At 47.5% G+C, this 27921-nt stretch overlaps 1 protein-coding gene across 12 annotated transcripts in view; it reads left to right on the top strand.

The window, feature by feature from the left end:
- trim2a (tripartite motif containing 2a) overlaps positions 1 to 27921 on the top strand; it is a 301158-nt gene that overhangs the window by 240873 nt on the left and 32364 nt on the right. For all 12 annotated transcript variants that reach the window (XM_072496025.1, XM_072496027.1, XM_072496019.1 and 9 more), the window contains exons 5-6: positions 15479 to 15659; positions 24775 to 25507. In XM_072496025.1, coding sequence (XP_072352126.1) covers positions 15479 to 15659; positions 24775 to 25507 — 914 coding nt within the window. The remainder of the gene's footprint in view (positions 1 to 15478; positions 15660 to 24774; positions 25508 to 27921) is intronic.

Here is a 27921-nt window from a genome sequence, read left to right as displayed (position 1 = left end):
ATGGGAACCTTGGGCGGATTCAGTGCTGCGGGGGAGTCCTCATCTCGTAAAGATGTGGTGGGTTAAGATCTTGGCTGTGGTCTTTGCCGTGTTCGTTCTGGATGGGAATGCCTCTACCCATTTTGTAAACTTGTCTATCACAACAAGTACATACTTATAACCATTCCTGCACGGGGGCAATGGTCCTATGAAATCAAATCTGGAGGTTAGTCCAGGGGCCATTAACGGGGCGGGTGTGACTAAGTTGAGCTTTCTTTGCGTACCTGTCCGGATTGTTCTGGGCACAGATAAGGCAATTCTCAACGTAGTATGTTACGTCTTCTTTTAAACTTGGCCACCACCAGAGCTGCCTGAGGTGGGCTGTAGTGGAATCAATTCCCTGATGGGGAGGAACGGTGGTGACTGCGAACTTCAACAATTCCAAATGTCCTGTTCTGTGCTTTTTCTAAAATGTGGCGGAGCAATGGGGCTGAAGGGAAGGGTTTTCCGTCTGCGGAAACAAATCCTCTTGCTTTACACGCGTAGGAATTCTGTAAGGCTGTTGCAGACATAGAGGCTGTCTGAGTATATGTCTGCTGGGCTGGGGAAGGAATCTGGGTGATCCACAATGTACGCCACGGCTGCTAGTTCTGCCGCCTGCGCACCTAAGTGGCCTGGTAGCTTTAGTGATATTTCTTCTAGGGCGCGTCCCTGCGCGTCCTCAACATATATGCCGCATCCTGTAATGTGCTTCCCTTCTAATACTGTGGAAGAACCTTCCACATACATTCTTAAAGGTTCACACGTGTCTGTGTGCTGGGGGCTCTGGGGTGAACTACCTATCTTACTGGGGGTTGTTTTTGCAATAAAGGGGCCTGTGTTGTGGTGCGGTGAGATGATTTCACATTCATTGGGGGGGGGGGTGCCTGGGTACTGAAGGTTATTGGCTAAGAAAGTGTGGGTCTTGGTCCTTATTACAGTGATATCCCGTCCCTGCAAAAGAAGGGTCTATCTAGCTGCTCTAGTCTGACTAACTGTACCATCCTTGAGTCGTCCGTCAAGTAAAAGTTGGGTGGGGGTGTGTTCTGTGAGGATTGTGATGGGATTTAGTCCGGTTATGTAAGAAAAATACTGAACTGCCCAGAAAACTGCGAGCAGGTGCCTTTCACAGGCCGAAAATCCCTGCTCCACAGGACCTAAAGGTCTGGAGGCATAAGCCACGGGTCTTAACTGTTCGTGCCGTTCCTGGAGGAGCATGGCCGAAAGGGTGCGGTCGGTGCTAGCTATCTCTATAGTGTAAGGGGAATGTGGGTCTGGAACTTGTAGTGCGGGGGCTGCAATGAGGGCTCTTTTCAAAGCATCCACAGCATCCGTATGCTGCAGAAGCCATTCCCAAGGGGTTCATTTCTTGAGGAGTTCCGAGAGGGATGCTGCCTTGCTGGCGAAACCGTCAATATTGTTTCTGCAGTAGCCAACCAGTCCTAAAAACGACCGGAGGGCTGAAACATTCAGGGGAAGGGGCAATTTGGCAATCGAGTCAATTCTTTTGTGCTCGATCTCGCGTTTACCGTTCGTGATAATTGTACCCAAATATATCACTTTGTTTTCCAAAATCTGGGCCTTTTTGGGGTTTACTTTGCAGCCAATTTTCTGTAGGAGTTCCAGGAGTTCGGCCAGAAGTTCGATGTGCTCTGCCTCGGTGTCTGTCTGCATTGATAGGTCGTCCACATACTGGACCAGATATTTGGGGCGAGAAAATTTCGATAGTCCATTTGCCAGCTGTCGGTGGAAAATGGAGGGGGAGTTGTGGAATCCTTGTGGAAGGCATGTCCACGTGGACTGCTGATTTTAAAAAGTGAAGGCAAATTTGTATTGGCATGCTTTTTCCAATGGAATGGATCAGAATCTATTACTGACGTCCAAAACCGTAAAGTATTGTGAGTTGAGTCCCTGTTTGAGCATGGTCTCGGGGCCTGTGGCTACCGTGGGGGCTGCTGCGGGGCTGACTTTGTTGAGTTCCCGGTAATCGATGGTCAGTCGCCATGATCCATCGGGCTTTCTCACTGGCCAAATCAGGGCATTATTAGTGGAGGCTACTGATCTGAGTACGCCCTGCTCTAATAGGCTGTCGATAACTTTTGCGATTTCTCCCTCTGCCTCTTGGGGAAATCCGTATTGCTTTGGGGGTCTAGGGTCAGGTCCTGTGATTTGAACGGAACCAGTCATCCGGCCACAGTCGTGTTTGTGGGTCGCGAATGCTGCTTCTGCAGAAGTGCCCTAACCTGCCTGTCCGTGCTAATTGTGGTCGGGTCAAACCAAAATTCGCCGACTGCACTAATCTTATTGGCATATTCGCCTATTGTGAGCGTTGCGGGGGCTCTTGCGGATTTTGCCATTTTCCAAACACATTGGTTGACTGGATCAAAGGATAGGTTGTGGGAATTCATAAAATCTATGCCTAAAATGTGTTCTGCTGTGTGGGGTAGATCGACTAAAACTATGGGGTGCTTGATGGTGATGTTACCGATTTGAATGGGTACAGGGGCTGTGATGTGTCCCTGCTGTGAGTGGCCTGTAAAGCCGCTGAGGGTGATGGTGGCTGTAGTGGGCCACGTGTCTTTTTGAAACAGGGTAGAGGAATTTATTGTGGTGCGGGATTCTCCTGTGTCCCAGAGAAATCTGATGGGCTGGCCCCGTATCTTTGTTGCAACTACTGGTCGGCCGGACCTATCCTAAATTGTGTCGCAGACCCAAGTGGGGGAGCCCGAACACCGTCAGTCCATTCCGTTCAGGTCCGTCTGGTCTGAACGGGTGCCTATACTATGTATGGGCTCTGTCCTATTATTCAGAGTGCCTGCCTGCTGGCTTTCGTGGGGCATTGCATTCTCTTGCAAAGTGTCCTAACTGTCCACAGTTGTAACACTTCTGTGGCTTTTGTGGCGGGCTGTTCCTGCCTTCATTTACCCATGCGGGGTTCTGGTGTGCCTTAACTGTGTGTATGTCTGCGTCTGCCTGCTGTTCTTCGGGATTTTTGTTTGTGGGTTTGTTTTGAACAGATTGCGCCCAGGCGCGGGACAATCTTTTTACAACCCATTTCTCATTATGAACCTCCTCTGAGGGATCATAATTGGCACAAGCTTTTTGTCCTGTTTCTGTGGCATGGGAGATAAGGGCGCGGGTCCATTTGGCCATGTTGTCTGGGGACAAATGGGCGCGGTCTAAGTCTCCAAAAACTGCGAAATGGATCCACAACCGTCCAGCAAACGCTGTGGGGTGCTCGGTTTTCTTTTGCCTGCACTTATTGACGCCTTCTACGGGGTCACCCCTGTTATACCCGATCGCGTCTAGGATCGCGGTATGCATCTCTGCAAGGGTGCCTCCTCCTACGTTCTGTGGGTCGGGAAGGGCTGCTACGACTGAAGGGTCTAAACTCAAAACTGTGAGCATTACTTGCTCTCGCTCATCCAGGCCGTACAGGGTAGCCTGCTGTTTTACTCTGGCAAAGAAGTGGTGGGGGTCTGAGGTGGGGAGGAACGGTTTGATTTTATCGCACGCGTCCCGTAATTGGGTCACTGTTAAGGGGGTGGTGTACAGAAATTCCGTGTCGTCCGATGTGGCTGTGCGGTGGGTGGTGACTGGGTTCATTGGAGCCTGAACTATCTGCTCTGTGGGGGGTTGGGGCGCTTTTCTCTTCTGGGGCTTTCCCTGCGCACATGTTCCCTGAACATATCTCTGCGCTGTTGCACTCCATTCTTCCCAATCAGGGCCGTCCTCCTCATCTAACTGGGATTCAAAGGCTTCCTGGAATCCTTTTTGAACTGAAAGCAGAGATTGCAGTTCTGCAATCTGCTTCCGGCACTTTGCGTGATCTAGTGAGCTTTGTCTTTGCTCCGTGGTGGTAGTATGGAGTGCTCTTAATGCTGCCTTCAGGTTGCTACACTGCCTTTGCAATGCCTCTACCTGTTTCTCTGATTCTTCTCTTACCAGGACTGCACGTTGCGTGTCCTGATAGGCCTTTTCATACTGGGTCTGGAAGCTGCTTAGGTGCGCCAGACGAGACTGGTGTGCCAGCTTGGCATCATTCCCCTCTCCTTCCTTTGCTGCTAACTTCCTTCTTAATTCTAGGTTCTCTTTCTCTATCTCACTTACATCGACCTTGCTCAATCGATGTACTCCTTCTATCTCTTTACGGAGCATCCGAACGACCTCCTCTGTGCCTCGCAATTGTGCCATTCAGGACACAATTGCCATCGGCTTGCGAGCTTTTCCCAAGCTTTTCTTCTGGATTTCGCTCGGGTTCTCCCACCAAGTATGTCCTATACTCCCGGGACCTGTTTCCTCATTTTCACAGAATTCGCTCCAAAGGTGCCATCCTTTCCCTTTGAGGTACTTTCTGATTTCCTCTTCCCAAACGGGACACTGTCCTACTCTGCTGCTGGTCGCTGCGACCACGAATCCTTTGGGGTTCATGAGGCGTTGCATTGCCATCTTTCCTCTCTAAATACTTCTCTTAAAATTTGGAACAAGGGGTATTAAGGCGGTGCTGTAATTACGGGTACGGCTTTCGCTATTTTCCGGAATACAAACTCCCGACAGTTTTGTCGCAACAAAAATCTATCAGTTTACCTAATCGCCCTGTTAGTTACGCATGCATTAACATACTTCCGAATTATGAGGATTGATCAGAACTGCTTGAACACATGTGGTTTTTCTGTTCCCAATTGGATTTCTAATTCAAATTTCGGGTTCTCCCGGAGTGGTTAAGCCACTTCTAGATCGGATCCCACCAGAGTCGCCAGTAATATGTTGCTAACTTTTGGTTGGCTCTTAATTCATAATTTGCTCTGTTTGTTTAACCTTTGCTCTAGAGACGCCAGGTATCTTTATGATACCGCCACGAGGTTCAAGTTCAAGTACTGATTAATAACTCAGCACACCAATGAGTAAGATTCAAATCAAAACACATTTATTTTACACAGTAAATCACTACTCATGCATAAACTCTACTTTCTTTCCCGGTGTGGGAAGTAGGCTGCAACATTCCCCCGACAGTGTCCCCCAGGAATGGTATGTCTCTTGGATGCCAGACACGGCAGAAACAGTAAAAGATTTGGCTGCAACTGCAGGATAAACAGGGCCTCTTCCAGCATGCAGGCGGGGGAAGGGCAAGCTTAAAGCTGCAAGCTGACCTGAGGGCCTGTATCAAAGGTGAATTCTAGCAGCAGAGGGAACAACTGTGAAAAGATCTCATCAAGGCCACTGAAGGGACTTCCGGTTGCGGTGATGCCTAGCTAGCCGCACGTTTCGGCGGCTCCAGCTCCGACGGACCTTCGGGCTCTTTTAAGAGCCCCAACGGGGAATTTTTCGACGACGCAACCCGGTGTGGGGTGTGTGAGAAGGGAGTCCCCCCCCCCAAACGAAGGAGGAAAAAACCGGCGGCGGCGGCTGCAGCGCGAGGAATCGTCGACCAAAGGGTCAGAAAGAGAGAAGTACAAGATGGCGGCGGAGAAAGCGCAGGCGACGTGGGGGCCTGAGCAGGATGAAATTGTGAGACGGTGCGTGGAGCTGCTGAAGAGGGAGGTGCTGACACCGATGCTACAGGCAATTGAGGGGCTCAAGGAGACACTAAAGACCCAGGAGACAGAGCTCCGCGTGGTGGAGCAGAAGGTGACAGATATTGAGGACGAGATCCTGGGCCTGGCGGTTAAGACTCAGACGCACGAGGCACTTCATAAAAAGTGTACTGAAAGGATCGAGGCCCTAGAAAACGGAGCGCGAAGGAAGAACCTTCGGATACTGGGTCTCCCTGAGGGTGTGGAAGGAGTGGACTGTGGAGCCTATGCAAGTACGATGCTGAGCTCACTGATGGGTGCTGAGGCCCCTACGGGCCCCTTGGAGGTGGAGTGGGCAAATCTGATTCCGGCGAGAAGACCAAAAGCGGGAGAACCACCCAGGGCGATAATCGTGCGATTTTACTGCCTTAAGGACAGAGAAGAGGTCCTGAGATGGGCTAAAAAGGTGCGGAGTAGCAGATGGGAGAATGCAGTGGTAAGGATCTACCAGGATTGGAGTGCGGAGCTGGCGAGAAGAAGGGCGAGCTTCAACCGAGCCAAAGAGGTGTTGCATAAAAGGAAGGTGAAGTTCGGGATGCTGCAGCCGGCAAGTCTATGGGTCACGTATCAGGAGAGACACCATTATTTCAAGACGGCGGAGGAAGCATGGACCTTCATCAAAGAAGAGAAATTGGATCGGAACTGAGGGACTGATGCTGCAGGAAATGTTATTGTTAATGTTATGGTTGAAGTTAATTGAGAAGTAAATTGGGAAGGGGGGAGACATTGGGGAAATGTGGGCGCCGGTGAGGGGGGAAAGACGGGACATAGTTGGAGAATGGGGAAGGGGAGGGGGAGGGGAAAGGGAGCTGCGCCATAAGAGGCGGGTCAGGTAAAGGGATGTTCCTGCGCCAGAAAGAATAAGGCGGGAAGACAGGCGCAAGGCGGATGGGAGTTCCCCACACCGGGGGGGGTCGAGGAGTGAGCAGGAGTAGCCGGGGTCAGTTGAAGTCAGCTGACTTACGGAAGTAATATGGGGGGAGCAATCACGCTAGAAAGAGATCTAGCGGGCGGGGGGGGGGACAACTGGGTTGCTGCTGCGGAAATCCAAAAGGAAATGGCTAAAGAGTGGGTGGACGGGGATGGAATGCGACGCTGGGGGAGCGAGCGGGAGCGCGGAGGCGGGATATGGGACTGGCCTAGAGAAGGTAATGGCTAGTCGACACGGGAGGGGGGCAGGTAGCCCCCTAGTGAGGCTGATCACGTGGAACGTGAGAGGCCTGAACGGACCGATAAAAAGGGCCCGAGTGCTCGCGCATTTGAAAGGACTAAGGGCAGACGTGGTTATGCTCCAAGAGACGCACCTAAAGGTGGCGGACCAAGTTAGGTTAAGGAAAGGATGGGTAGGACAGGTGTTCCACTCAGGACTGGACGCAAAGAATAGAGGGGTGGCCATTTTGGTGGGGAAACGGGTAGCATTTGAAGCAAAGAACATCGTAGCAGATAGCGGAGGTAGATATGTAATGGTGAGTGGCAGGCTGGAGGGAATGGAGGTCGTGTTGGTTAATGTGTATGCCCCAAACTGGGATGATGCGGGATTTATGAGACGGATGCTGGGGCGTATACCGGACCTGGAGGTAGGAAACTTGATATTAGGAGGGGACTTTAATACGGTGCTGGACCCGGGGCTAGATAGATCCAGCTCAAGGACCGGAAGAAGGCCGGCAGCGGCCAAGGTACTTAAGGGGTTTATGGACCAAATGGGGGGAGTGGATCCATGGCGATTTCTTAGACCTAGGGCTAGGGAGTTTTCCTTCTTCTCCCATGTCCATAAAGTGTACTCCCGGATAGATTTTTTTGTTTTGGGAAGGTCGTTGATCTCTAGGGTGGAAGAAGCTGAATACTCAACCATAGCGGTTTCAGATCATGCCCCACACTGTGTGGACCTGGAATTAGGAGAGGAAAGGGAGCAGAGAACACTCTGGCGATTAGATGTGGGACTGATGGCGGATGAGGGAGTGTGTGCAAGAGTGCGGGGGTGTATTCAGAGATACCTGGAGGTCAATGACGACGGCGAGGTCCCTGTGGGAGTGGTATGGAAAGCACTAAAAGCGGTGGTCAGAGGAGAGCTGATCTCCATTGGGGCCCACAAAAGGAAAACAGAGGCCAAGGAAAGGGAAAGATTACTGGGGGAGATTTTAAGGGTGGAGAGGGAATTTGCAGAGACCCCGGAGGAGGAATTGTACAGGGAGAGGAGACGACTCCAGACGGAATTTGACCTTCTGACCACCAGAAAGGCGGAGGTACTGTGGAGGAAGGCACAGGGGAGGAGGTATGAATATGGGGAAAAGGCTAGTCGCCTGTTGGCTCATTAATTGCGAAAGAGGGCAGCAGCGAGGGAGATAGGAGGAATTAGAGACGAAAGGGGAGACACTAAGCGAAGGGCAGGAAAGATAAATGAGGTGTTCAAGACCTTCTATGAGGAACTGTATAGGTCTCAACCCCCAGAGGGAGAGGACGGGATGCGGCAGTTCCTGGACCAATTGAGGTTCCCAAAAGTGGAGGAGCGGGGGGTGGTAGGCCTGGGGGCACCGATTGGGGTGGACGAGGTTATTAAGGGACTGGGAAGCATGCAAGCAGGGAAGGCCCCGGGACCAGACGGGTTCCCGGTGGAATATTACAGAAAATATGTGGACTTGTTGGCCCCGTTGATGGTGAGGACGTTCAACGAGGCCAGGGAAGGGGGGACTCTACCCCCGACGATGTCGGAGGCGACGATATCGTTAATTTTGAAGAGGGATAAAGATCCGTTGCAGTGCGGGTCTTATAGACCCATTTCATTATTGAACGTGGACGCCAAATTGTTGGCAAAGGTACTGGCATCGAGGATAGAGGACTGTGTCCCGGGGGTGGTGCACGAAGACCAGACAGGGTTCGTAAAAGGGAGACAACTGAATGTTAATGTGCGACGACTATTAGGGGTGATAATGATGCCCCCAGTGGAGGGGGAGGCAGAGATAGTAGCGGCAATGGACGCAGAGAAGGCATTTGAAAGGGTGGAGTGGGAGTATTTATGGGAAGTGTTAAAGAGGTTTGGGTTTGGGAACGGGTTTATTAGCTGGGTTAGACTTCTTTATGGGGCTCCAACGGCAAGCATAGTTACAGGTCGACATAGATCGGAGTATTTCCGACTATATAGTATTTCCACCGGGAACCCGTCTGGTCCCGGGGCCTTCCCCGCTGTCTCCATTGTTGTTCGCGTTGGCAATTGAACCTCTGGCCATGGCGTTGAGAGACTCCAGGAAATGGAGAGGGGTGATTAGAGGGGGAGAAGAACACCGAGTCTCGTTATACGCGGATGACCTATTGTTATACGTGTCGGACCCAGCGGGGGGGATGATAGAGGTTATGCGAATTTTGAGGGGGTTCGGGGATTTCTCGGGGTATAGGCTAAACATGGGGAAGAGTGAATTATTTGTGATACATCCAGGGGACCAGAGTAGAGAGATAGAAGGCTTGCCTCTAAGGAAAGTGGAAAGAAACTTCCGATACCTGGGGATTCAGATCGCTAGGAGCTGGGGAACCTTGCACAGACTTAATCTGACACGCTTGGTAGAACAAATGGAGGAGGACTTCAAGAGGTGGGACATGCAGCCTCTATCGCTGGCGGGCAGGGTGCAAGCAATTAAGATGATGGTTCTCCCGAGGTTCTTATTCGTATTTCAATGTCTCCCTATACTAATCACCAAGACCTTTTTTTAATAAAATAGACAGGAGCATCACGAGCTTCGTGTGGGCAGGGAAAGTTCCGAGAGTAAGGAGGGGGTTCCTTCAGCGTAGTAGGGACAGAGGAGGATTGGCACTACCGAACTTGGGCGATTACTATTGGGCCGCCAATGTGGCAATGATACGTAAATGGATGATGGAGGGTGAGGGAGCGGCGTGGAAAAGACTGGAGAGAAAGTCCTGTAAAGGGACGAGTTTAGAGGCGCTGGTGACGGCGCCGCTACCGATCTCACCTAAAAAGTACACCACGAACCCGGTAGTGGCAGCAACATTGAATATCTGGGGACAGTGGAGGCGACAGAGAGGGGTGCAGGGAGCCCTGGTGGGGTCCCCAATCAGGAACAACCATAGGTTCGCCCCAGGAAGAATGGATGGAGGATTTCAGAGCTGGTACCAGTTGGGATTAGGAGGGTGGGAGATTTATTTATAGATGGGACTTTTGCGAGCTTGGGAGCATTGGAGGAAAAGTATAAGTTGCCCCGGGGAAATTTCTTGAGATATATGCAGGTGAGGGCGTTTACTAGACAACAGGGGAGGGAATTTCCATTGCTCCCGACACAGGGGATACAGGACAGGGTGCTTTCAGGGGTGTGGGTCGGAGAGGGCAAGGTGTCAGAGATTTACCGAGAGATGAGGGAAGAGGGGGAGGAGTCGGTGGGCGAACTAAAAGGAAAGTGGGAAGAAGAACTAGGGGAGGAGATAGAGGAGGGTATGTGGGCTAATGCCCTAAGCAGGGTAAATTCCTCTTCCTCATGTGCCAGGCTTAGCCTGATTCAATTTAAGGTGCTACATAGAGCACACATAACGGGAGCAAGATTGAGCAGGTTCTTTGGAGTGGAGGACAAATGTGGGAGGTGTGGCGGGAGCCCGGCAAACCACGCACATATGTTTTGGGTGTGCCCGGCACTGGAAGGGTATTGGAAGGGAGTGACGGGAGTGATTTCGCGGGTGGTGAAGGCCCGGGTCAAACCAGGCTGGGGGTTAGCTCTATTTGGAGTTGCGGAAGAGCCGGGAGTGCAGGAGGCGAAAGAGGCCGACGTTGTGGCCTTTGCGTCCCTAGTAGCCCGGCCCAGGATCCTACTCATGTAGAAGGAGGTGAAACCCCCCGGACTGGAGGCCTGGGTAAATGATATGGCGGGGTTCATTAAACTGGAGCAGATAAAGTTTGCCCTGAGAGGATCAGCTCAAGGGTTCACCAGGCGGTGGCAGCCATTTCTCGACTACCTAAGGGAACGTTAGAGGGAAGACAGATGACCAGCAGCAGCAACCCAGGGGGAAGGGGGGAGGGGTTAGTTTAGTTTGGTCAAAGATAATGGGGTTTTGTTACTTGTGTATTGTTAAAAATTTCTGTATTATTGTTGCGTTTGCTTTGTAAGAGGGGAAAAATTGTTGTTTGGGAAAAAAAATTTCAATAAAACATATTTTTTTTTTAAAAAAAAGAAAAACAAATGGCCTTTCGTTCAGGTCCTGAGTCTGCAGGATTCAAAAGCTGGTATGGACTTGTAGCTAGGAGCGCCTATCTCGTAGCGAGCGTTGACTTGAGACTTACTTGCTTGGAGGCAGCTTAGGCAGTTCACTCTCAAGGGTTGATTTGCTGCTGAGTGACCCTGCCAAGAAGGACGATTTGAACTTGGGGGCTTTACTTTATAGTCCCCAGGGGCTTCCCACCCTTCGGGGCGGACCCCGTACCTGGTTCCAAGTGATTGGACTACTTTCCGATCACTTGGATCGATTTCTCCAATGCTGGAGCGGTCCTAAGTGTCTGTTGGCCTTCCTTTGTCTTGGCTCCTGCTGGCGCCGAGGAGTCTGGCTTGGCTTTGTTTACCTTTACTGTTGACATTGTGCCTGGGGATCGCACATTACTATGTAGATGGCTGCTACATTTCTATGCAGATGGCTGCTGGTTTCGGTGCTGTCTGGTTGTTTTGCAGGTTCCAACATAGATGATTTCTGTATTTGCTAGTCTTTGCCTGTGTTGGCTGAATTTCTCTTCATTCCATTTTAAGACGGGAAGTGGCCAACTCAGGTGGCTACAATGTTATTTATATGGATTTCTGGCATTTGATCCAGTCCCTCCTCCGAGATGTTAGCTAACATTGAAGCTATGGAATTGAAGACAATTTCTTAACCTGGTTAGGATTTTGACTGCAAGGAAGGAAACATTAGGATTAATGAGTATGTACTTTAATTGGCAGTACATGATTACTGATGTCCCACAAAAATCCATGTTGGAGTTGCAATTATTCACCAGTTTATTAATTTTGTGATTGGATAAAAAGCCACATAAAATTTGCTGATGACAGATGGGAGGCATTATAAAAAGGATAGATGAAGCATAACATTGCAAAATGATAATGGATTATGTCAGCCGGCTGCGACCAGCTTTCAGAACGCCGGCCTTTGTGCGCGTGCGCGTCCCCTCAGCAGTGCGCAGGCCCGGAGCCCAGCGGGGCAGAATGCCTCCTGTCATCAGCGCACTGACCCAGGAGCATTTTGTTTTTCATCACTGGCGTCTTCCTGCCTGAAGCGGTGGCAGAGAGCAGGACATGTGCCTCGTACACTGATCTCCTGTGTTCTGGGCACGAGAAAGATTCCTCCATTTTGCAGCTGCCATCAGCACCTCCAGTGAACAACCCATGAAAACAGGAACAAAGCAGCATAAAGATGAATATTTAAAAAAAAATTTTTAGAGTACCCAATTTTTTTTTCCAATTAAGGGGCAATTTAGCGTGGCCAATCCACCTACCCTTCACATCTTTGGGTTGTGGGGGTGAAACTCACGCAAACACGGGGAGAATGTGCAAACTCCACACGGACAGTGACCCAGAGCCGGGATTGAACCTGGGACCTTGGCGCTGCGAGGCACAGTGCTAACCATTGTGCCACCGTGCTGCCTTATAAAGATGAATACTTGAGATGTGGGTTATTAATTGTGCCACTGCAAATCACGATTCAAAGTTCACGTGTGTTATATCCAGGAAAGCACTGGAAAATGAAAGTTTAAAACTCTCAACTTCAAAGGCATTTGACGACTAAGTATGGCGAGTTCAAGGACAAACCTCTTTTTTTTTTTTCAACGGATGCAGTGAGATCTTAAATCATCAGCTGAAGTCATTATCAGAAATGGAGCATTGAATAGTAAAGCAAGGGAGATCGTGAGAACCAAGCAGGCTCACCTGTCACAGTAAGTGAAATTGGTGGGTCATGAAGGTTGGCTGGCGTGGGTTACTAAGGATGGCTGTTTGGTAATGATGGGTCCCGGGCAAAAACGTTTGAAAAATACTGGATTATGTGAATGGAGAAAACCGTGGAAAATGGAATTTAGTGTGGGCAGAGGTGAGGTTCTTCATTTTGGACCAGAAAAGGATCGAACAGAGTACGATCTACATGGTAAAAAGCCAGAAACTGTGGAGGTCCAAGTACATAAGAGTATTAAAATGTCATTAACGGTACAAAAATAATCAAAAATACTAATGGAATGCTGACCTTATTATCTAGAGGAAAGCCCACAGTGAGTTAGAAGTCATGCTTAGCTGTACAAAAACTTAGCTATACTACACGTGGAATACTGTGAGCTGTTCTGGACATCGCATGTATTGGTTTTTATTAGGACCTATATACACCTGAATATTGTTGAAAAGAGAGACATGTCTTCCACTCATCAGGACAAGCTCAAGAATGCCATTTCTGATCACAACAGTAACATTGTAGTATAAAGACTATCGATTGGTTGGCAAGTCAACTCTGGTTAAGGCATTGCCATGGGGAAAGCAATGACGAACTATAGGCTCCCCAAGCTCCTGGGTAATTCAAGAAAGGTGCATAGGCCTTGGCCAATCAATGTCGACTTGCCACCCAATCAGCATTCTTCTCCTGTATTATAAATTGTTATGCAGTTGCAAGAAGTTGTTGTCCAACTTACTCTTTGATACCAGTGAGCATTTTTTTCCAATTCGATCAGGGGTGGAATCCCCCCCCCCCCCCCCCACCACACCGGGTGGGAGAATCGCCCGGGGGCCATGCGAGTCCTGCCACGCTGACCCGACGCCCGCACACTATTCTGCCACCCCCCAAACTGGCGCGGTGAGAATCACGGCTGGCCGCTGGGAGACTGGGAGAATCGCCGCTTGCCGTTGGTAACGGGTGAGCGGCGAGTCTCCAGCCCGGATGGGAAGAGCGACCTGCCCAACACGGCAGGTTCCCACCGGCGCCGTCCACACCTGGTCGCTGCCGGCGGGAACAGCGCAGGAACGCTGGGGGGCCGCCTGTGGGGAGGGGGAGGAGGGGGGTTCCTGCACCGGGGGGGGGCTCAAAAGGGGTCCGGCCCGCGATCGGTGCCCATCAATCGGCAGGCCGGCTTCTCTGAAGGAGGACCTCCTTTCCTCCGCTGCCCCGCAAGATCCATCCGACATCTTCTTGCGGGGCGGCCGCGGGGAGGACGGCAACCGCGCATGCGTGGGTGATGTCATTTACGCGGCGCCGGTCGCGTCATTTATGCGGCGCCGCTTTTACACGGCGCCCAGGCCTGGCGCGCACAAATGACGCGGCGCCGCTCCTAGCCCCCCGGGGGCGGGAGAATAGGGGGCTGGGAGCGGGCTCCGACGCCGGAGTGAAACACTCCGGTTTTCACTCCGGTGTCGGGACTTAGTCTCCCGATGGGAGAATTGCGCCCATGAGGTGGGTTTCTCCTTCCCCCTGCACCTGTCTTCTGGTGCAGCACGGCCCCGCCGGCTGCGGGATCCTCCAATCGGCCAATGGGGTTCCCCATTGTGGGAATTCCCACACTGGCGAGAAATCCGCATCATGAGTGCGCTGCCGGCGAAACGGGAGGATCCCGCCAACTGAAAATCCAGCCCTTGATTTCAAAACTTTTATTAGGTAGATTGTCAAAAAATTGACTGTACAGAGTAACAATTATAATTCCAAGCATACTCACTTTATTGAACTTCAGATACCTTTTTGAGTAAGAAAAACAATAATCCATGCATTACTATCCCATTTTAGTGCATGCATTAACTTGGTCAGCCCCTGATTCCAGCTGTCGTAGAGCTTTGAGTAAATTAATTTCCCTGTCTAGGCTGCAACGGCCCTGCCCAGACCTATTGCTGCTGACGAGGCGGGTGGGTTGAGATGAATAGATCATCCAAAATAATATAATTAGGATGTTTGTCAGAAGCTGGTCTAGATCTTTTTTTTGGGGGGGGGGGGGGGGGGGGGACGGCGACGGGGGGGGGGGGGCAGTACTGATAATGAATTTAACTGACATTTTCACACCCATTCCTCTGTCCCAGCAGCTGCAGTATTGTTTCTTTGTGGGCGGATTTTAAAAAGACCCAAAATGTGACAAACATTGCAAGCAAGAATCCACTGCGTTCAACATCAATTATGCTGAAAACCACATTTCTGACCTTGTCTTTGGCTTATTTCATTTTATGATATAAAATATTTATTTGATTTCTCTTATGACTAGCATCTTTTGAACTGTACATGTTTGCAGCACAGATGAAGGCTGTTCAGCTTTCTGTGTCTGTTATCCACCTTATCTCCTCACTGAGGTACACGAAGGATTTTCCCTCATTATGTATGCAGTCTGTGAACAAAGCCTCCTCAAAAGGATCCTTGTGTTCTAAACTGTGATAGAACTCTTTAACATTAGATCTCCTCATTCCCCCCGACTCTATCTTTCCTCAGTAATTACATTCTCAGTTTGCCTGAAGCCAATCCAAATCTGTTAGAACTACAATGTCGTACCCTCCATAGTTTGTGGTTGTAATTTTCTAAATCTGCTTTGAATGCTTTTAGAGTTCACAAACATGCCATTCAATCCTGACTACCTTTTTGTCAATGTTTAACTCGTCCTCCTTCTGACTGTTTCTTTGTAACTTTCCTATTTATTTCTCTTGGTTTCTTTTTCTAACCTCCATCTCCTCCCTCCTTTTTCATTCTTTTCTGTTTTCTGTTGTTTTCTTGCTGCTCCCTGCCATAATTTACAGTGTCTCACATTAGTTACTCTTCCAGTGAGGATGACGGACCCACTCTATTGCCTGCAACTCGAAGGTTGCTAATGGCTCACAATTCATTCTGTTAAAAATTTACAAAAGAAAACTGGCGAGCAAAGTCATGAAAAGAATTCACAGAAATAACATTTTGTCTTTTCACAGGTTGCCCGAGTTGGACTCCGCTCTTAGTTTCCTGTCTGAAATCTTGCAGGATTTGACCAATGAGAAAGTAAGCATTGAAGAAGAAATCCATGCTACTTTTGATGAGCTCCAGAAGACTTTAAATGTACGAAAGAGTGTTCTGCTAATGGAACTAGAGGTTACATATGGAGTTAAACAAAAAGTAAGAGAATTTTAGTTTTTACCAAATTAATGTTTGAGTGACTATACAACTGCTTAAGTAGATTAATTAATTCATAATTAGTATTTCTCATTCCTGGTTTATATGAAGTAAAATAACTGTACGAAGGTGAGTATGGTTATGGTGGTCTGATTGACTATGTAAAAAAAAATTTTTAATAGTTTTATTCTCCATTTTCACATTTTCTTCAAAATTTACACCCTACCAACAAACAGTAAACAGTAACGAATACAATGTCACTCCCCTTATTAACAACAACGATCCCCCCCCCCCCCCCCCAAACAACAGCCCGCATGACAATATAAGCATCAAATAAAACAAAACCTCCCAAGAAAAAAAAAAGGAATCAGGAATCGCCTATGGTCAGGGCAGCACGGTGGCACAGTGGGCTAGCACTGCTGCCTCATGGCGCCGAGGTCCCAGATTCGATCCCGGCTCTGGGTCACTGTCCGTGTGAAGTTGGCGCATTCCCCCTGTGTTTGCGTGGGTTTCGCCCTCACAACCCAAAGATGTGCAGAGTAGGTGAATTTGCCATACTAAATTGCCCCTTAATTGGGAAAAAAAATGAATTGGGTACTCTAAAATGTATTTGAAAAAAGGAATCGCCTATGGTCACCATTGACATATATAGTCCACCCCCCCCCCCCCCCCCCCAATATTCAATGCCATCCAATTCCTGAAAGCGTACTGTGAATGACACCCATGAATTGTAGAACCCTACCCCATCACACACCGATTTCTCCCCTCCACTTCCTCTTGTAAACTCCTCCCCCAACCTCTGTTCCTTCCCCCAACTTTTCACCCCGGCTAGACTCACCGAAACCTGTTCTACCAGCCCCTCCCCCCACCTCATTCCCATTCACTGGCCGGCTTAAACCGGCCAGCGTGAAGGCCCGGGTATCCTTCCCCCATGGCCGGTCCCAGGTAAACCAAGAAATCCCCTTTAGCACACAACCCCATCATACACACCCAAGCCCCAAAGAACCATCATTGCAAATGAAAGTCCCAACTCTTCCCTTGTCCAAATATACAGCGTCCACTCATTTAGTACATGCACCAACACTCAGTGAAAATATAAAGTTACATGAGGCTACATCGGTACAAGACCCGCTCTCAGTACCATTTCTCAATTCAGCCACAGTCCTGCCTTTGCAAACCCCTCCGCCGCTTCTGCCGTCCCAAAATAAAAGTCCTTGGATTGTAGGTCACCCTCAACTTAGCTGGACACACTATGCCGCACTGCACCTTGCTGATGTACAGTGCCTTCTTCACCCGGATGAAGGTTGCCCGCCTCCTCGCCAGCTCCACCGTAAAGTCCTGATATATGCATACACTAGCTCCAGCTCACTGCACCACCCGCTTCTGCTTTGCCCAGCATAGGACCTTCTCCTTCACGCTGTGCCTACGGAAACAAACCGTTTCTACTCTTGGCGGCTCACTCGCCTTTGGTATAGGCCTCTGCGACCTATGAGCCCGATCCAGTTCATATCGAGAGGGATTGTCCCCCCTCCCCCAATAGCTCCGATCGTGGCAAAATACTTGGTCGGTCTCGGGCCTTCCACCCCTTCGTGCAGACCCACAATCCTCAGATTCTGCCGCCTGGATCTGTTTTCCAGGTGTTCCATTTTGGTTCGCAGACCCTTGTTGGTCTCTATCACCCTCCACAGCTCCTTCCCCATCGAGGTGAGTTGATCACTGTGCTGCGATAATGCCTCTTCCACTTCCTTCAGTGTCTCACCTTGCTCCCGCACCTCTGCTGCGCTTGATACCGCCGCCCTCACCGGGGCAATCGCCTCCTCCACCAGCACTTTCACTAATGCCCCCATCTCCTTCTTCATCGCTTCCATGTGCTTTGTGAACTGTTTTTCAAGTTCCACGGCATTACCTTGGCCATTTCTTCTGCCGTGAGCAATGCGGCCTCGCCTGCTGCCTCAGCCTCCGCTTTCCTTACAGTTCCCTCGCTGACTTTTCCACTCGCCGGTGGACGTTCATTAACCCCCTTTTTCATGTTTTTTTTCCAAACTTGGACATTTCCCCTCACTGTGCCTTCTTATAACTTTTTCAGCCTCCGTTTATCTGGGACTGGGCATTAAAACCCCAAAAATTCTATTCCCCAGCGGGAGCCCTCCAGTGTGCGGCTGCCTCCCGCCCACCATCACCGGAAATCCCCGACTATGTAAAATTAGCACAATTATCACTTGGTACAATGGCAACTTTTGCAGAAAGCAGCATGTTTCAGTAGCACCGGGATAGTTGTTATGCAGAGGACGTAGCAAGAACAAAGGACATGCCCTGATTAATCATGGCAGTTAAGAGTATAAAGAATAGCTGGCTTGCAAATTGAGAATATTTGATAACAAAGCCTCTAACCTTTTGTTTATTTGGAATTGTTAGCTTGCTCTCTCAATCTCTCTTCCCCCTCCTTCTTTTCTAAATTTGTTTCATCCTTGCTGGAGTATGTTTTCTGAGGTGCAGTCACTCTCTATTTCCAATTCATGATTACTCATCGGGAGTCTACACATTAAATATCAACATGCTGTACAACTACAGAGAGTGCCATGACTGAGCCAAACCTTGCTCTTGGCCAAAGTTATTTCAATTAAAGGGGACAGACACTCTGCCACCATCCTGGCTGAGATCAGCTAACATTGTACAGATTGGGAATTGAATCTAGCTCAGCTCTTTGCAGGAGGCTCAGATTTTTGTAGTTTCCATGAACATTCAAAATAGGGAAAAAGATTTAACTATTCTGGTGCAGACTTAACAAAAATACAGTTAAATTCTACTTCATTAGTCTCCACTTGGAATGGAAATATATTGGTCCAGAAAATATATTCAAGAAAGGGTAAGGTTCTTCACATTAATGAAAGACTTGAGGGTTGAATAGAAATTGAATGTCAATTTAAATGATTTGTGATGTTCTATTGCTTTTGTTGTTATGCCAATGTTTTAACCTCACTGTCTTGTTCAAGGTTCCAAATGCTGGGCTGCATTATTAGGGGCTGGTTTAGCACAGGGCTAAATCGCAGGCCAGCAGCACGGTTCAATTCCCGTACCAGCCTCCCGAACAGGCGCCGCAATGTGGCGACTAGGGGCTTTTCACAGTAACTTCATTTGAAGCCTACTTGTGACAATAAGCGATTTTCATTTCATTTCACTGTACTTTGGATTGCAAATGTTTTTAACGGGACATTAATAAGGAGTTTTATAAGTGTACAGATTGTTTTATTTGGAACTGAAATCAACATGGTATGGAGACGGACAGTTTTCCATGAGTCATGTTCAATCAAAATGTATTTCCCCCTTTATGATTTCTGTCATTAATCCAGCACTTGAGGAAAGCATGTGATGTTGTAACAGCTTACAGAACCAGCTCGGGTCATCGTAATAATTTTTTAAGAGAAAACAAATTGACCTAGATGTTGACTTTTGCCACCACTCCCATGATTGTACCTTGCGATGGGAGAACAAGAATACCTAACTTAACATTGCAAGTATGAATAATTAGGCACAAGATAGGACAGCTTTGTCTGCGTGAAATACATAATTTAGCAGTTGTCGAACTACAGTTTTGGGGGAGGTTTTCTAATATTGACCTACTGCTGAGGATTCCCTCCACTAACTTACAAAAAGCTGTTTGTTATTCAAATAGAAACATAAACATAATCAATTGTATATAGTGCTGTCTCAGATGTCCATTAATCTGACCTCTTTGCCTTCTTCGAGTCCCTGTGGGAAAATCTATGCAATAATTCATGAAACCAGAGTTTTTAGTGACGATTAATAGTCAGCAACTTTTATGTATTTAAAAGAGCACCCTACCCAGGCTCACTCTCCTGCCCTATCCCCGTAACCTCCTCTAACCTGTTGACACGAAGGGGCAATTTTAGCATGGCCAAGCCACCTAACATGCACAACTTTGGACTGTGGGAGGAAACCAGAGCACCCGGAGGAAACACACGCAAACAGTGGGAGAATATGCAAACTCCATACAGTCCATAAGACGTAGGAGCAGAATTAGTCCATTCAGCCCATCGAGTCGCTCCACCATTCAATCATGGATTTGGTTTAATAAATTTAGAGCACCCAATTCTTTTTTCCAATTAAGGGGTAATTTAGCATGGCCAATCCACCTAACCTCATCTTTGGGTTTGTGGGGGTGAAACCCACACAGACACAGGGAGAATGTGCAAAGTCCACATGGGCAGTGACCCAGGCAGGGATTCGAACCCGAGTCCTCAGTGCTATAGACAGCAGTGCTAACCACTGTGCCGCCCAGTCCCCATTTAATCATGGATGATGTGTTTCTCATTCCCATTCTCCTGCCTTCTCGCCATAACCCCTCATCCCCCTATTAATCAAGACCCTATCTATCTCTGTCTTAAAAGCACTCAGTGACTTGGCCTCCACAGCCTTCTGCGGCAGTGAGTTCCGCAGATTCACCAGCCTGCGCATATCAATTTTAAAGGATGATCCCTTCAGACTGAAGCTGTGCCCACAGGTTCTAGTATTTCCTACTAATGCAAACGTCCTCTCCACATCCACTCTATCCAGGCCTCTCAATATCCTGTAAGTTTCAATAAGATCCCCCCTCATCCTTCTAAACTCCAAAGAGTACAGTCCCAGAGTTCTTGTCCGCTCCTCATATGACGAGCAGTCCCCCAAGGTCAGAATCAAAGCCCTGACCTGGGCGCTGTGAGTCAGCAATGCTAACTACTGTCCCACCGTGCTGCACTGATGAAACAAAACTTGGAAATGTAAAGGTTAGTAGCAAACCTCAGGAGGAAATGGACAAATGAAATGTAATGCAGAGAAGTGTGAATCCTAAAATGAGACAGCATTGAAGGAGGACATTAGATCCATCAAGCTTGTTCCAGCTCTTTACTAGCCCTATCCAATTGGTTCCACTCATTAACTTTCCCCATAGCCATATAATTTTTCCCCTGTAAATGGAATGATGCATTTTGGTATCAAGAATAAGAAATAAACATAGAAATATTCGTAGAAAATATAAGCAGGAGGAGGCCATTTGGCCCTTCGAAATTGCTCCACCATTCATTATGATCATGGCTGATTATTAAGTTCAATACCCTGATCCTGCCTTCATCGACATATCCCTTGATCCCTTTAGCCCCAAGAGTTGCATCAATATATATTTTTTTTAAATAAAAAAATTTGAGTATCCAATTCTTTTTTTCTAATTAAGGGGCAGTTTACCAAGGCCAATCCACCTACCCTGCACATCTTTGGCTTGTGGCAGTGAGATCCATGCCGACATGGGAAGAATATGCAAACTCCATATGGACAGTGACCTGGGGCCGGGATCGAACCTGGGTCCTCGGCGCCATGAGGCAGCAGTGCTAACCACTGTGCCACCGTGCCACCCCTTCAAGGGAGAAAACTGCAGGGAAAGATCATTAGTTAGACAGCTGGCAAAAGTACAGTGGATCATAAGGCTTCCTTCTGTGCTGTATCATTATATGATTTGGTGATTTGTATCTTGGGAGTCTTGCAGGAATCCATCTTTGGCCCACATACATTTTGCCTTGGAGATGTTCATCCAATTCCATGAAATTGGATTTTCGCATTGGGCTCAGGAAAACGGAGGTTGGGCCATTTCTCAACTGAGGAAACAGCCTGTCATAACATGCCGCATTTCCATCATCTGCAGACGTTTGGGTTTCCTGGTTCCTGAGGCAACATTTGAAGAGTGTTGGTGCCAAGGCGTACTGGTTAGACAGCCTACCTCTGTTTGCTAAGACACCAGCCCAGCTTTCAAAACTGGCCTCTAGTTCTACCACACTCGCTCATCCTCCATGTCTGTCATGTATCCTCTGGAGCCATGATAAAGCACATTTTTAGAAATGGACATGAAAATGTACACCTCTAGTAAATCTAGTAGAACTATTTCTCAAAAACACAACCATTCACATTGGGGACAGAACCATACACCCGATTGGGGAAAAAACTGAAATCTCCACTGGCTATTCGGTTGTAAGTATGAAAGTAAATATTTTTTAATATAAATTTAAGAGTACCCAATTATTTTTTCCAATTAAGGGGCAATTTTGCGTGATCAATCAACCTACCCTGCACATCGTTGGGCTGTGGGGGTGAGACCCACGTAGACACTGGGAGAATATGCAAACTCCACATGGTCAGTGACCCGGATTGAACCTGGGTCCTCAGCGCCGTGAGATAGCAGTGTTAACCACTGCGCCACCTAGCTGCCCTTATAAAAATATATTTGATCCGTAACTACATCAACATCAGATAGTCCTTTCATAATCTCTTAAAATGTCAATCATACTGTGTACATAATCCGCTGCATGAAATGTGGACTGTCAACTTTTGAAATTCAGCCGTAACCTCCATAATGGACTCTGGTGTCAAAAAACCATTCGCACGTGTGCAATGGAATCCATTGAAACTGGAAAACAGATTGATAAGTTGTTTTTTCTAAATTACACCAGATGACCTGTCAATAAAAAGAAGTCCAGGAGCAGGTGGCTACTTTTCTTTAGGTGAAAGCTGCAAACCTTTTTCTCGGGTGATTTAAAGTCCCGTGGGCATTAATCTCTTCAAATCATGGCACTAAGTGCTCAAGCACTGTTTTCTTCAGTTTGTTTTTTTAATAAACATTTTACTGAGGTATTTTTGGTATTGTAACAACAACAAAATAAAGAATGTACATGAAACTACAAACATAGTGCAAAAGCCGTCTCCTTTCCTTACAGGTCCCACCTTTATTAACCCCCTACTCTAAGCTAAACTAACCCCACCCCCTTCTGACGATTAATTTTCCTGAAGAAGTCGACGAACGGTTGTCACCTTCGGACGAACCCTAACAGTGACCCTCTCAAGGCGAACTTGTATTTCTCCAAACAGAGAAAGCTAGCCATGTCCAATAGCCAGGTCTCCGACTTCGGGGGTTGAGTCCCTCCAAGCTAATAGTATCCGTCTCCGGGCTACCAGGGAAGCAAAGGCTAGAACGTCTGCCTCTTTCTCTTCCTGACACCCTGAAAATCGCCACCTCTGGACTCAGCGCCACCCTTGTATTTAACACCGTGGACATGACATCTGCTATCCCCTGCCAAAATCCCCTAAGCTTCAGACATGTCCAGAACATGTGCACATTTTGCACACCTGTCTTCCACCCCAAAGAATCTGTTTGGTTTTCTTCAGTTTTGAATGAATAATATCACTTCTCAATAAGAAAATGACTCTCATGCATCTCAACATTTCCACTGTAGGTGCATTCCTGAAAAGTGCAACTTAAAATGTTTAAATATTAATCAAATCAGATTTTCCCATTTCCGGTACAGTATCTTGATTCCAGCTCTCTGAAAGCTGGTGATGTCAAAATTGGACTTTTTAAACGCTTTCATCTCCTGACTTTCCCTTCCTGACAACAGCTTTGGTCTAACTGTACAACTGGGAAATTCCTTGGAGCTGCTTCCACTGCACCAACACATTATTGAAACTCTCATAATTTGATATTTCACCCAGGATCTATTAGTCTAAACACCTTCAATTAACCTGTGGTTTCTGGGCTGCTTTATTTGACCCAGTCAATGCTAAATGCTGGTGTTCGTTGACCAGGCTCCTTATTATTGATCAATACTCCAATTTGCAATATAAACCTACTTGTAAGAAAGCATTCAATGCTTCTGAGACTAAATCCATTGATCAACTTTGGCCCAGACTTGAGTATGTTTATCTGGCCATGATGGGCTGGTCCTGTTGGGCTTCTTGCATTCAGTTACTCAAAGCATTTCTGTGCAATTCGGCTCCAGGTTGTGCCCTGGGCCACAGAGCTTCCAGATGAAATGAGACGCCAGCGTTTTGCATTAATATAAGGTTGGCAACCGAACACAGCCCCTCCCCTCACAGGCTGACCCACCAATGGGGAATTTTCTCTAATCTCTTCCCCTTCTGCAGCCTTTGACTAATGAGTCTGGGGTGCTCTGGCCTTCTGAAGCTCAGTCTCTCCCAAGACTCTTTGAGGACTTGTCCGACTCCTCTCCTTGCGCCCGTCTCATGACGTGCTGCTCCCTCCTTGACCATCTCTCCATACCCCTACATGAACTCCAGTTTCTCCAATGACCATAAACACTCTCCTGAACTTACTACTGCTCCAATCACCGATTTCTTCACTCCTGAGCTAATTTTCCTCCAATCACAGCTGCATTTTTCCCCACTCTCCAGCCAGTTGCATTTTTACTTTTTGAGTTTGATGCTAAGTTCTCCTATGTGAGCTTGCTGTTTACACAATACACAGTATTTGGGTGGCACTGTGGTTAGCACTGTTACTTCTCAGTGCCAGGGACCTGGATTCGATTCCTGGCTTGGGTCACTGTCTGTGCAGAGTCTGCACGTTCTTCCCGTGTCTGTGTGGATTTCCTCCGGGTGCTCTGGTTTCCTCCCACAGTCCAAAGATGTGCAGGTTAGGTGGATTGGCCATGTTAAATTGCCCTTAGTGTCCAAAAAAGTTAGATGGGGTTGCTGGGTTAAGTAGGGTGTTCTTTCCAAGGGCCAGTGCAGACTTGATGGGCTAGGCCTCCTTCTGCACTGTAGATTCTATGATGATAGTCCAGGTTGCTGAACGGCTGCATTCCTGGACACCTGAGAGGGAACATTGTGGTGTTATATAAAAATGTTCTTTAAGTCAACAGTATGAATAACACATTCACACTTATAATGCCAATAAAATAGGCTATAATTAGTTTGAAGCATGACACAAAATCTCATCTTTATAATCTTGCCTTAATGGAAGATGGAATGGTGCTTGGGTAATATGTTAGTGTTTTGATGTTCTCAAATTTTAGTTTTATGTGAATCCAGATTTATAATTATCTTTGCCAGTTGTATTGCCTCCTTAGTTCTGAACAACACTTTTTCTCACCTAATTGATCCATTAACTATTAATTAGCCATCATGCTTTGCCTGAATGTTTTGGTGGAGGGAGTTGAAAGCTCTTGTTTTGTAGGTTGTACTCTACTTCACTGAAAGGAATGTAACTTGTTGAGATTTTTGAGCAGATCTTTACATTCTGAAATAAAAGATATGTATAAATATTTCAATTTTTTTGTTACAGGTTCTCCAAGCACAACTGGATGCATTACTGCAGGGTCAAGAAAGCATCAGGAGTAGTTGCAACTTCACTGAACAAGCCCTAAACCATGGGACCGAAACAGAAGTCCTTTTGGTGAAGAAGCAAATGGGCGATAGGTTGAATGAACTAGCTGTTCAAGAATTTCCTTTACAGCCTCACGAAAATGATCAGCTGGAGTTTGTGGTGGAAACCGAAGGGCTGAAGAAGTCCATTCATAATTTAGGTACCATAATCACCACAAATGCAGTGGCTTATGAGACTGTCGCGACAGGCGAGGGTTTGAGACAGTGTGTGATTGGCCATCCTACATCTGTTACTATAACAACAAAGGACAAAGATGGAGAACTTGTGAAAACTGGAAATGCGTGCCTTAGCGCTGAAATTGCATCTCCTGATGGTAGTGTGGTCGATGGGGAGATACTTGACAATAAGAACGGTACCTATGACTTCCTCTATACCATTCAGAAAGAGCAGAAAGAGGGTGACTTTACACTCACACTCAGACTTTATGATCAGCATATTAAAGGAAGTCCATTTAAGTTGAGGGTTGTCAAGCCCACTGATCTCTCGCCAACATCGGATGGAGTCAAAAGACGTGTGAAGTCACCTGGCAGTGGACATGTTAAACAGAAGGCTGTGAAACGGCCAGCTAGCATGTATAGCACTGGAAAAAGAAAAGAGAATCCAATTGAAGATGACTTGATCTTTAGAGTTGGTATGTGGATTTATTTTCAAAACTTTTTCTCTTTGATCTCTGCACCATTTTCCCTGCCCCTCCACAGTGCAGCCTCATGACAGCGTTGAACAGCACCAGTTTGCAATCAGCCAATATACCCGAGGCGTCTCCCTGAGACTTGGTTGAAAGGGGGGCCTTGGGCCTCATCTGCATGAATACAGCATGCTGTAGACACCGGTCAGATGTCCTGGTGCAGCTTGCTGCCCGGGCCCGAGGGAATTGTACCAAGCTGTCCTATAGGTAGCTCTTGACACTATGGAAACTAATTACTTTTATTGAGTATTTTTTGAAGACCCAGAACACCAAGCGGTACATGCAAGGTGCATAGTCCCTCGTGTAAATTAACAGTTTCGTTTCCGGGTCCTGCAACAGACATTAAACCCTGGTTTACATTTCCAAAGTGCCTTGTGGCTGCCCTGTACACTCAGCTGTCAATGTGGCTGTCAGTGCATTTCCAATAGGAGAGACCAAGCTCAAGAGTTTGTAATCTGAAATGGGTTCCCCAGCTGTTTTTAACTCTAAAATGCAGACACAATGGGAAGAATTTCATGGACCCCACAACCACCTCCTCTCTCCTTACCAACGCTGGCTTATTTGCAGGTGGGGGGAGCGCATTGTGAAATTCAGTGCATGGCTACCCAGCGCTTTCCAGCCCAGTCCTTGAGTTGGCCCACATAATAGGGTGGATGGGTATGGTTTCAGCCAGCCCACCCACCCTTCAGCATACTGACCATTTAACTGACCAATTAATGGGCAGTTAAGGGCCTCATTCTGCCTCCGCTGCCATAAATGACATGAGGAAGGGTTGGGAAAGAGTTACCTGGAGGAGACGTCCTGGCACCTGGCAGGTAACCCAGCCACCTGGACTCTCACTCCTTGCTTCAGAGAAAGTGCCAATCCCCCTCACTATACTGTCCCCTACTACCACCACATTCTTATGTACTCATCTCACTTGAATGGCTTCTTTTATCACAGTGCCATCACCGGTCAGCACATCCACCTGACAGCCCCACTCTCATCCAAACAACGAGTTACCTGGGTGCATTTCATAGAATTTACAATGCAGAAGGAGGCCATTCGGCCCATCGAGCCTGCACTGGCTCTTGGAAAGAGCACCCTACCCAAGCCCACACCTCCAGCCTATCCCCTTAACCCAGTAACCCCACCCAACACTGAGGACAATTTTGGACACTAAGGGCAATTTAGCATGGTCAATCCACCTAACCTGCACATCTTTGGACTGTGGGAGGAAACCGGAGCACCCGGAGGAAACCCACGCAGACACTGGGAGGATGTGCAGACTCCGCACAGACAGTGACCCAAGCCGGGAATCGAACCTGGGACCCTGGAGCTGTGAAGCGATTTATTTTTCAAGAGGCGATCATACCCCTTAGGATAGAATTGTCTGGTTTGGAAAGTGAGCAGAGACATGAGGGTGTGATTAAAGCTGAGGCAGGTAAGGGAATCCAGAGGGCAGGTGTGTCAGCCACTGCAATTGTCCAACAGGTTTAAGGTTTGTTCAGCTTGTTTGGATCTGGGAACTATACATTCAGGGGTATGTGATTGTTCATAAGGACAGGCAGAAAGAAAAGAATAGTGGGGCAGCTTCATCAGTATGGGATGGAATAAGTACGATAGCAAGAATTAAGTACCATAGCAAGAAATAATCTTGGATCAGAAGATGTAGAATCCAAATGGGTGGAGGTAAAAAATAACAAAGGGAAGACACTGGTGGGAGTAGTCTATAAGCCCCCTAACAGTAGCTATACTGCAGGATGGGAAATAAATCAGGAGATAATAAGGGAATGTAAAAAAGGTAGTACTTTAATCATGGGTGACTTTACTCTTCATGTGGATTGAGAAAATCAAATTGGCAGAGGTAGCCATGAGGAAGAATTCATAGTGTATTTGCTATAGTTTCCTAGAACAATATGTTGTGGATCCAACCAGGATTCAGGCTATTTTGGATCTGGTAATGTATAATGGGGTAGGTTTAATACGCAATCTCAGAGTGAAAGATCCCCAAGGAAACAGTGATCATAACGTGGTAGAATTCAGCATTCAATATGAAAGTAAGAAACTTGGGTCAGAAACAACTGTGTTGCACTTAAATAAGGGTAATTATAAAGGAATGAGGGTAGAATTGGATGGAGTGGACTGGGAAAGTTAGTTGATCAGCAATGGCAGATGTCTATGAAAATAGTTCAGGATTCACAGAAAAGACAGTGAGGAAGAAGGATTTTAGGAAGGAAAGAAATCAACCATGAAGTTGAGGATAGTATTAAACTAAAGGAAAAACGTATAATATGGCATTAATGGTAAACTGGGAGGATTGGGAAAGATTTAAAAACCAACAAAAGATGACAAAAAAGGGAGAAAATAAACTATGGCAA

The sequence above is a fragment of the Scyliorhinus torazame genome, chromosome 3 (assembly GCF_047496885.1).
Source record: "Scyliorhinus torazame isolate Kashiwa2021f chromosome 3, sScyTor2.1, whole genome shotgun sequence".
Taxonomy (NCBI): domain Eukaryota; kingdom Metazoa; phylum Chordata; class Chondrichthyes; order Carcharhiniformes; family Scyliorhinidae; genus Scyliorhinus; species Scyliorhinus torazame.
The sequence above is the reverse complement of the archived record's forward strand: the minus strand, read 5'-3'. Positions and strand labels throughout refer to the sequence as shown.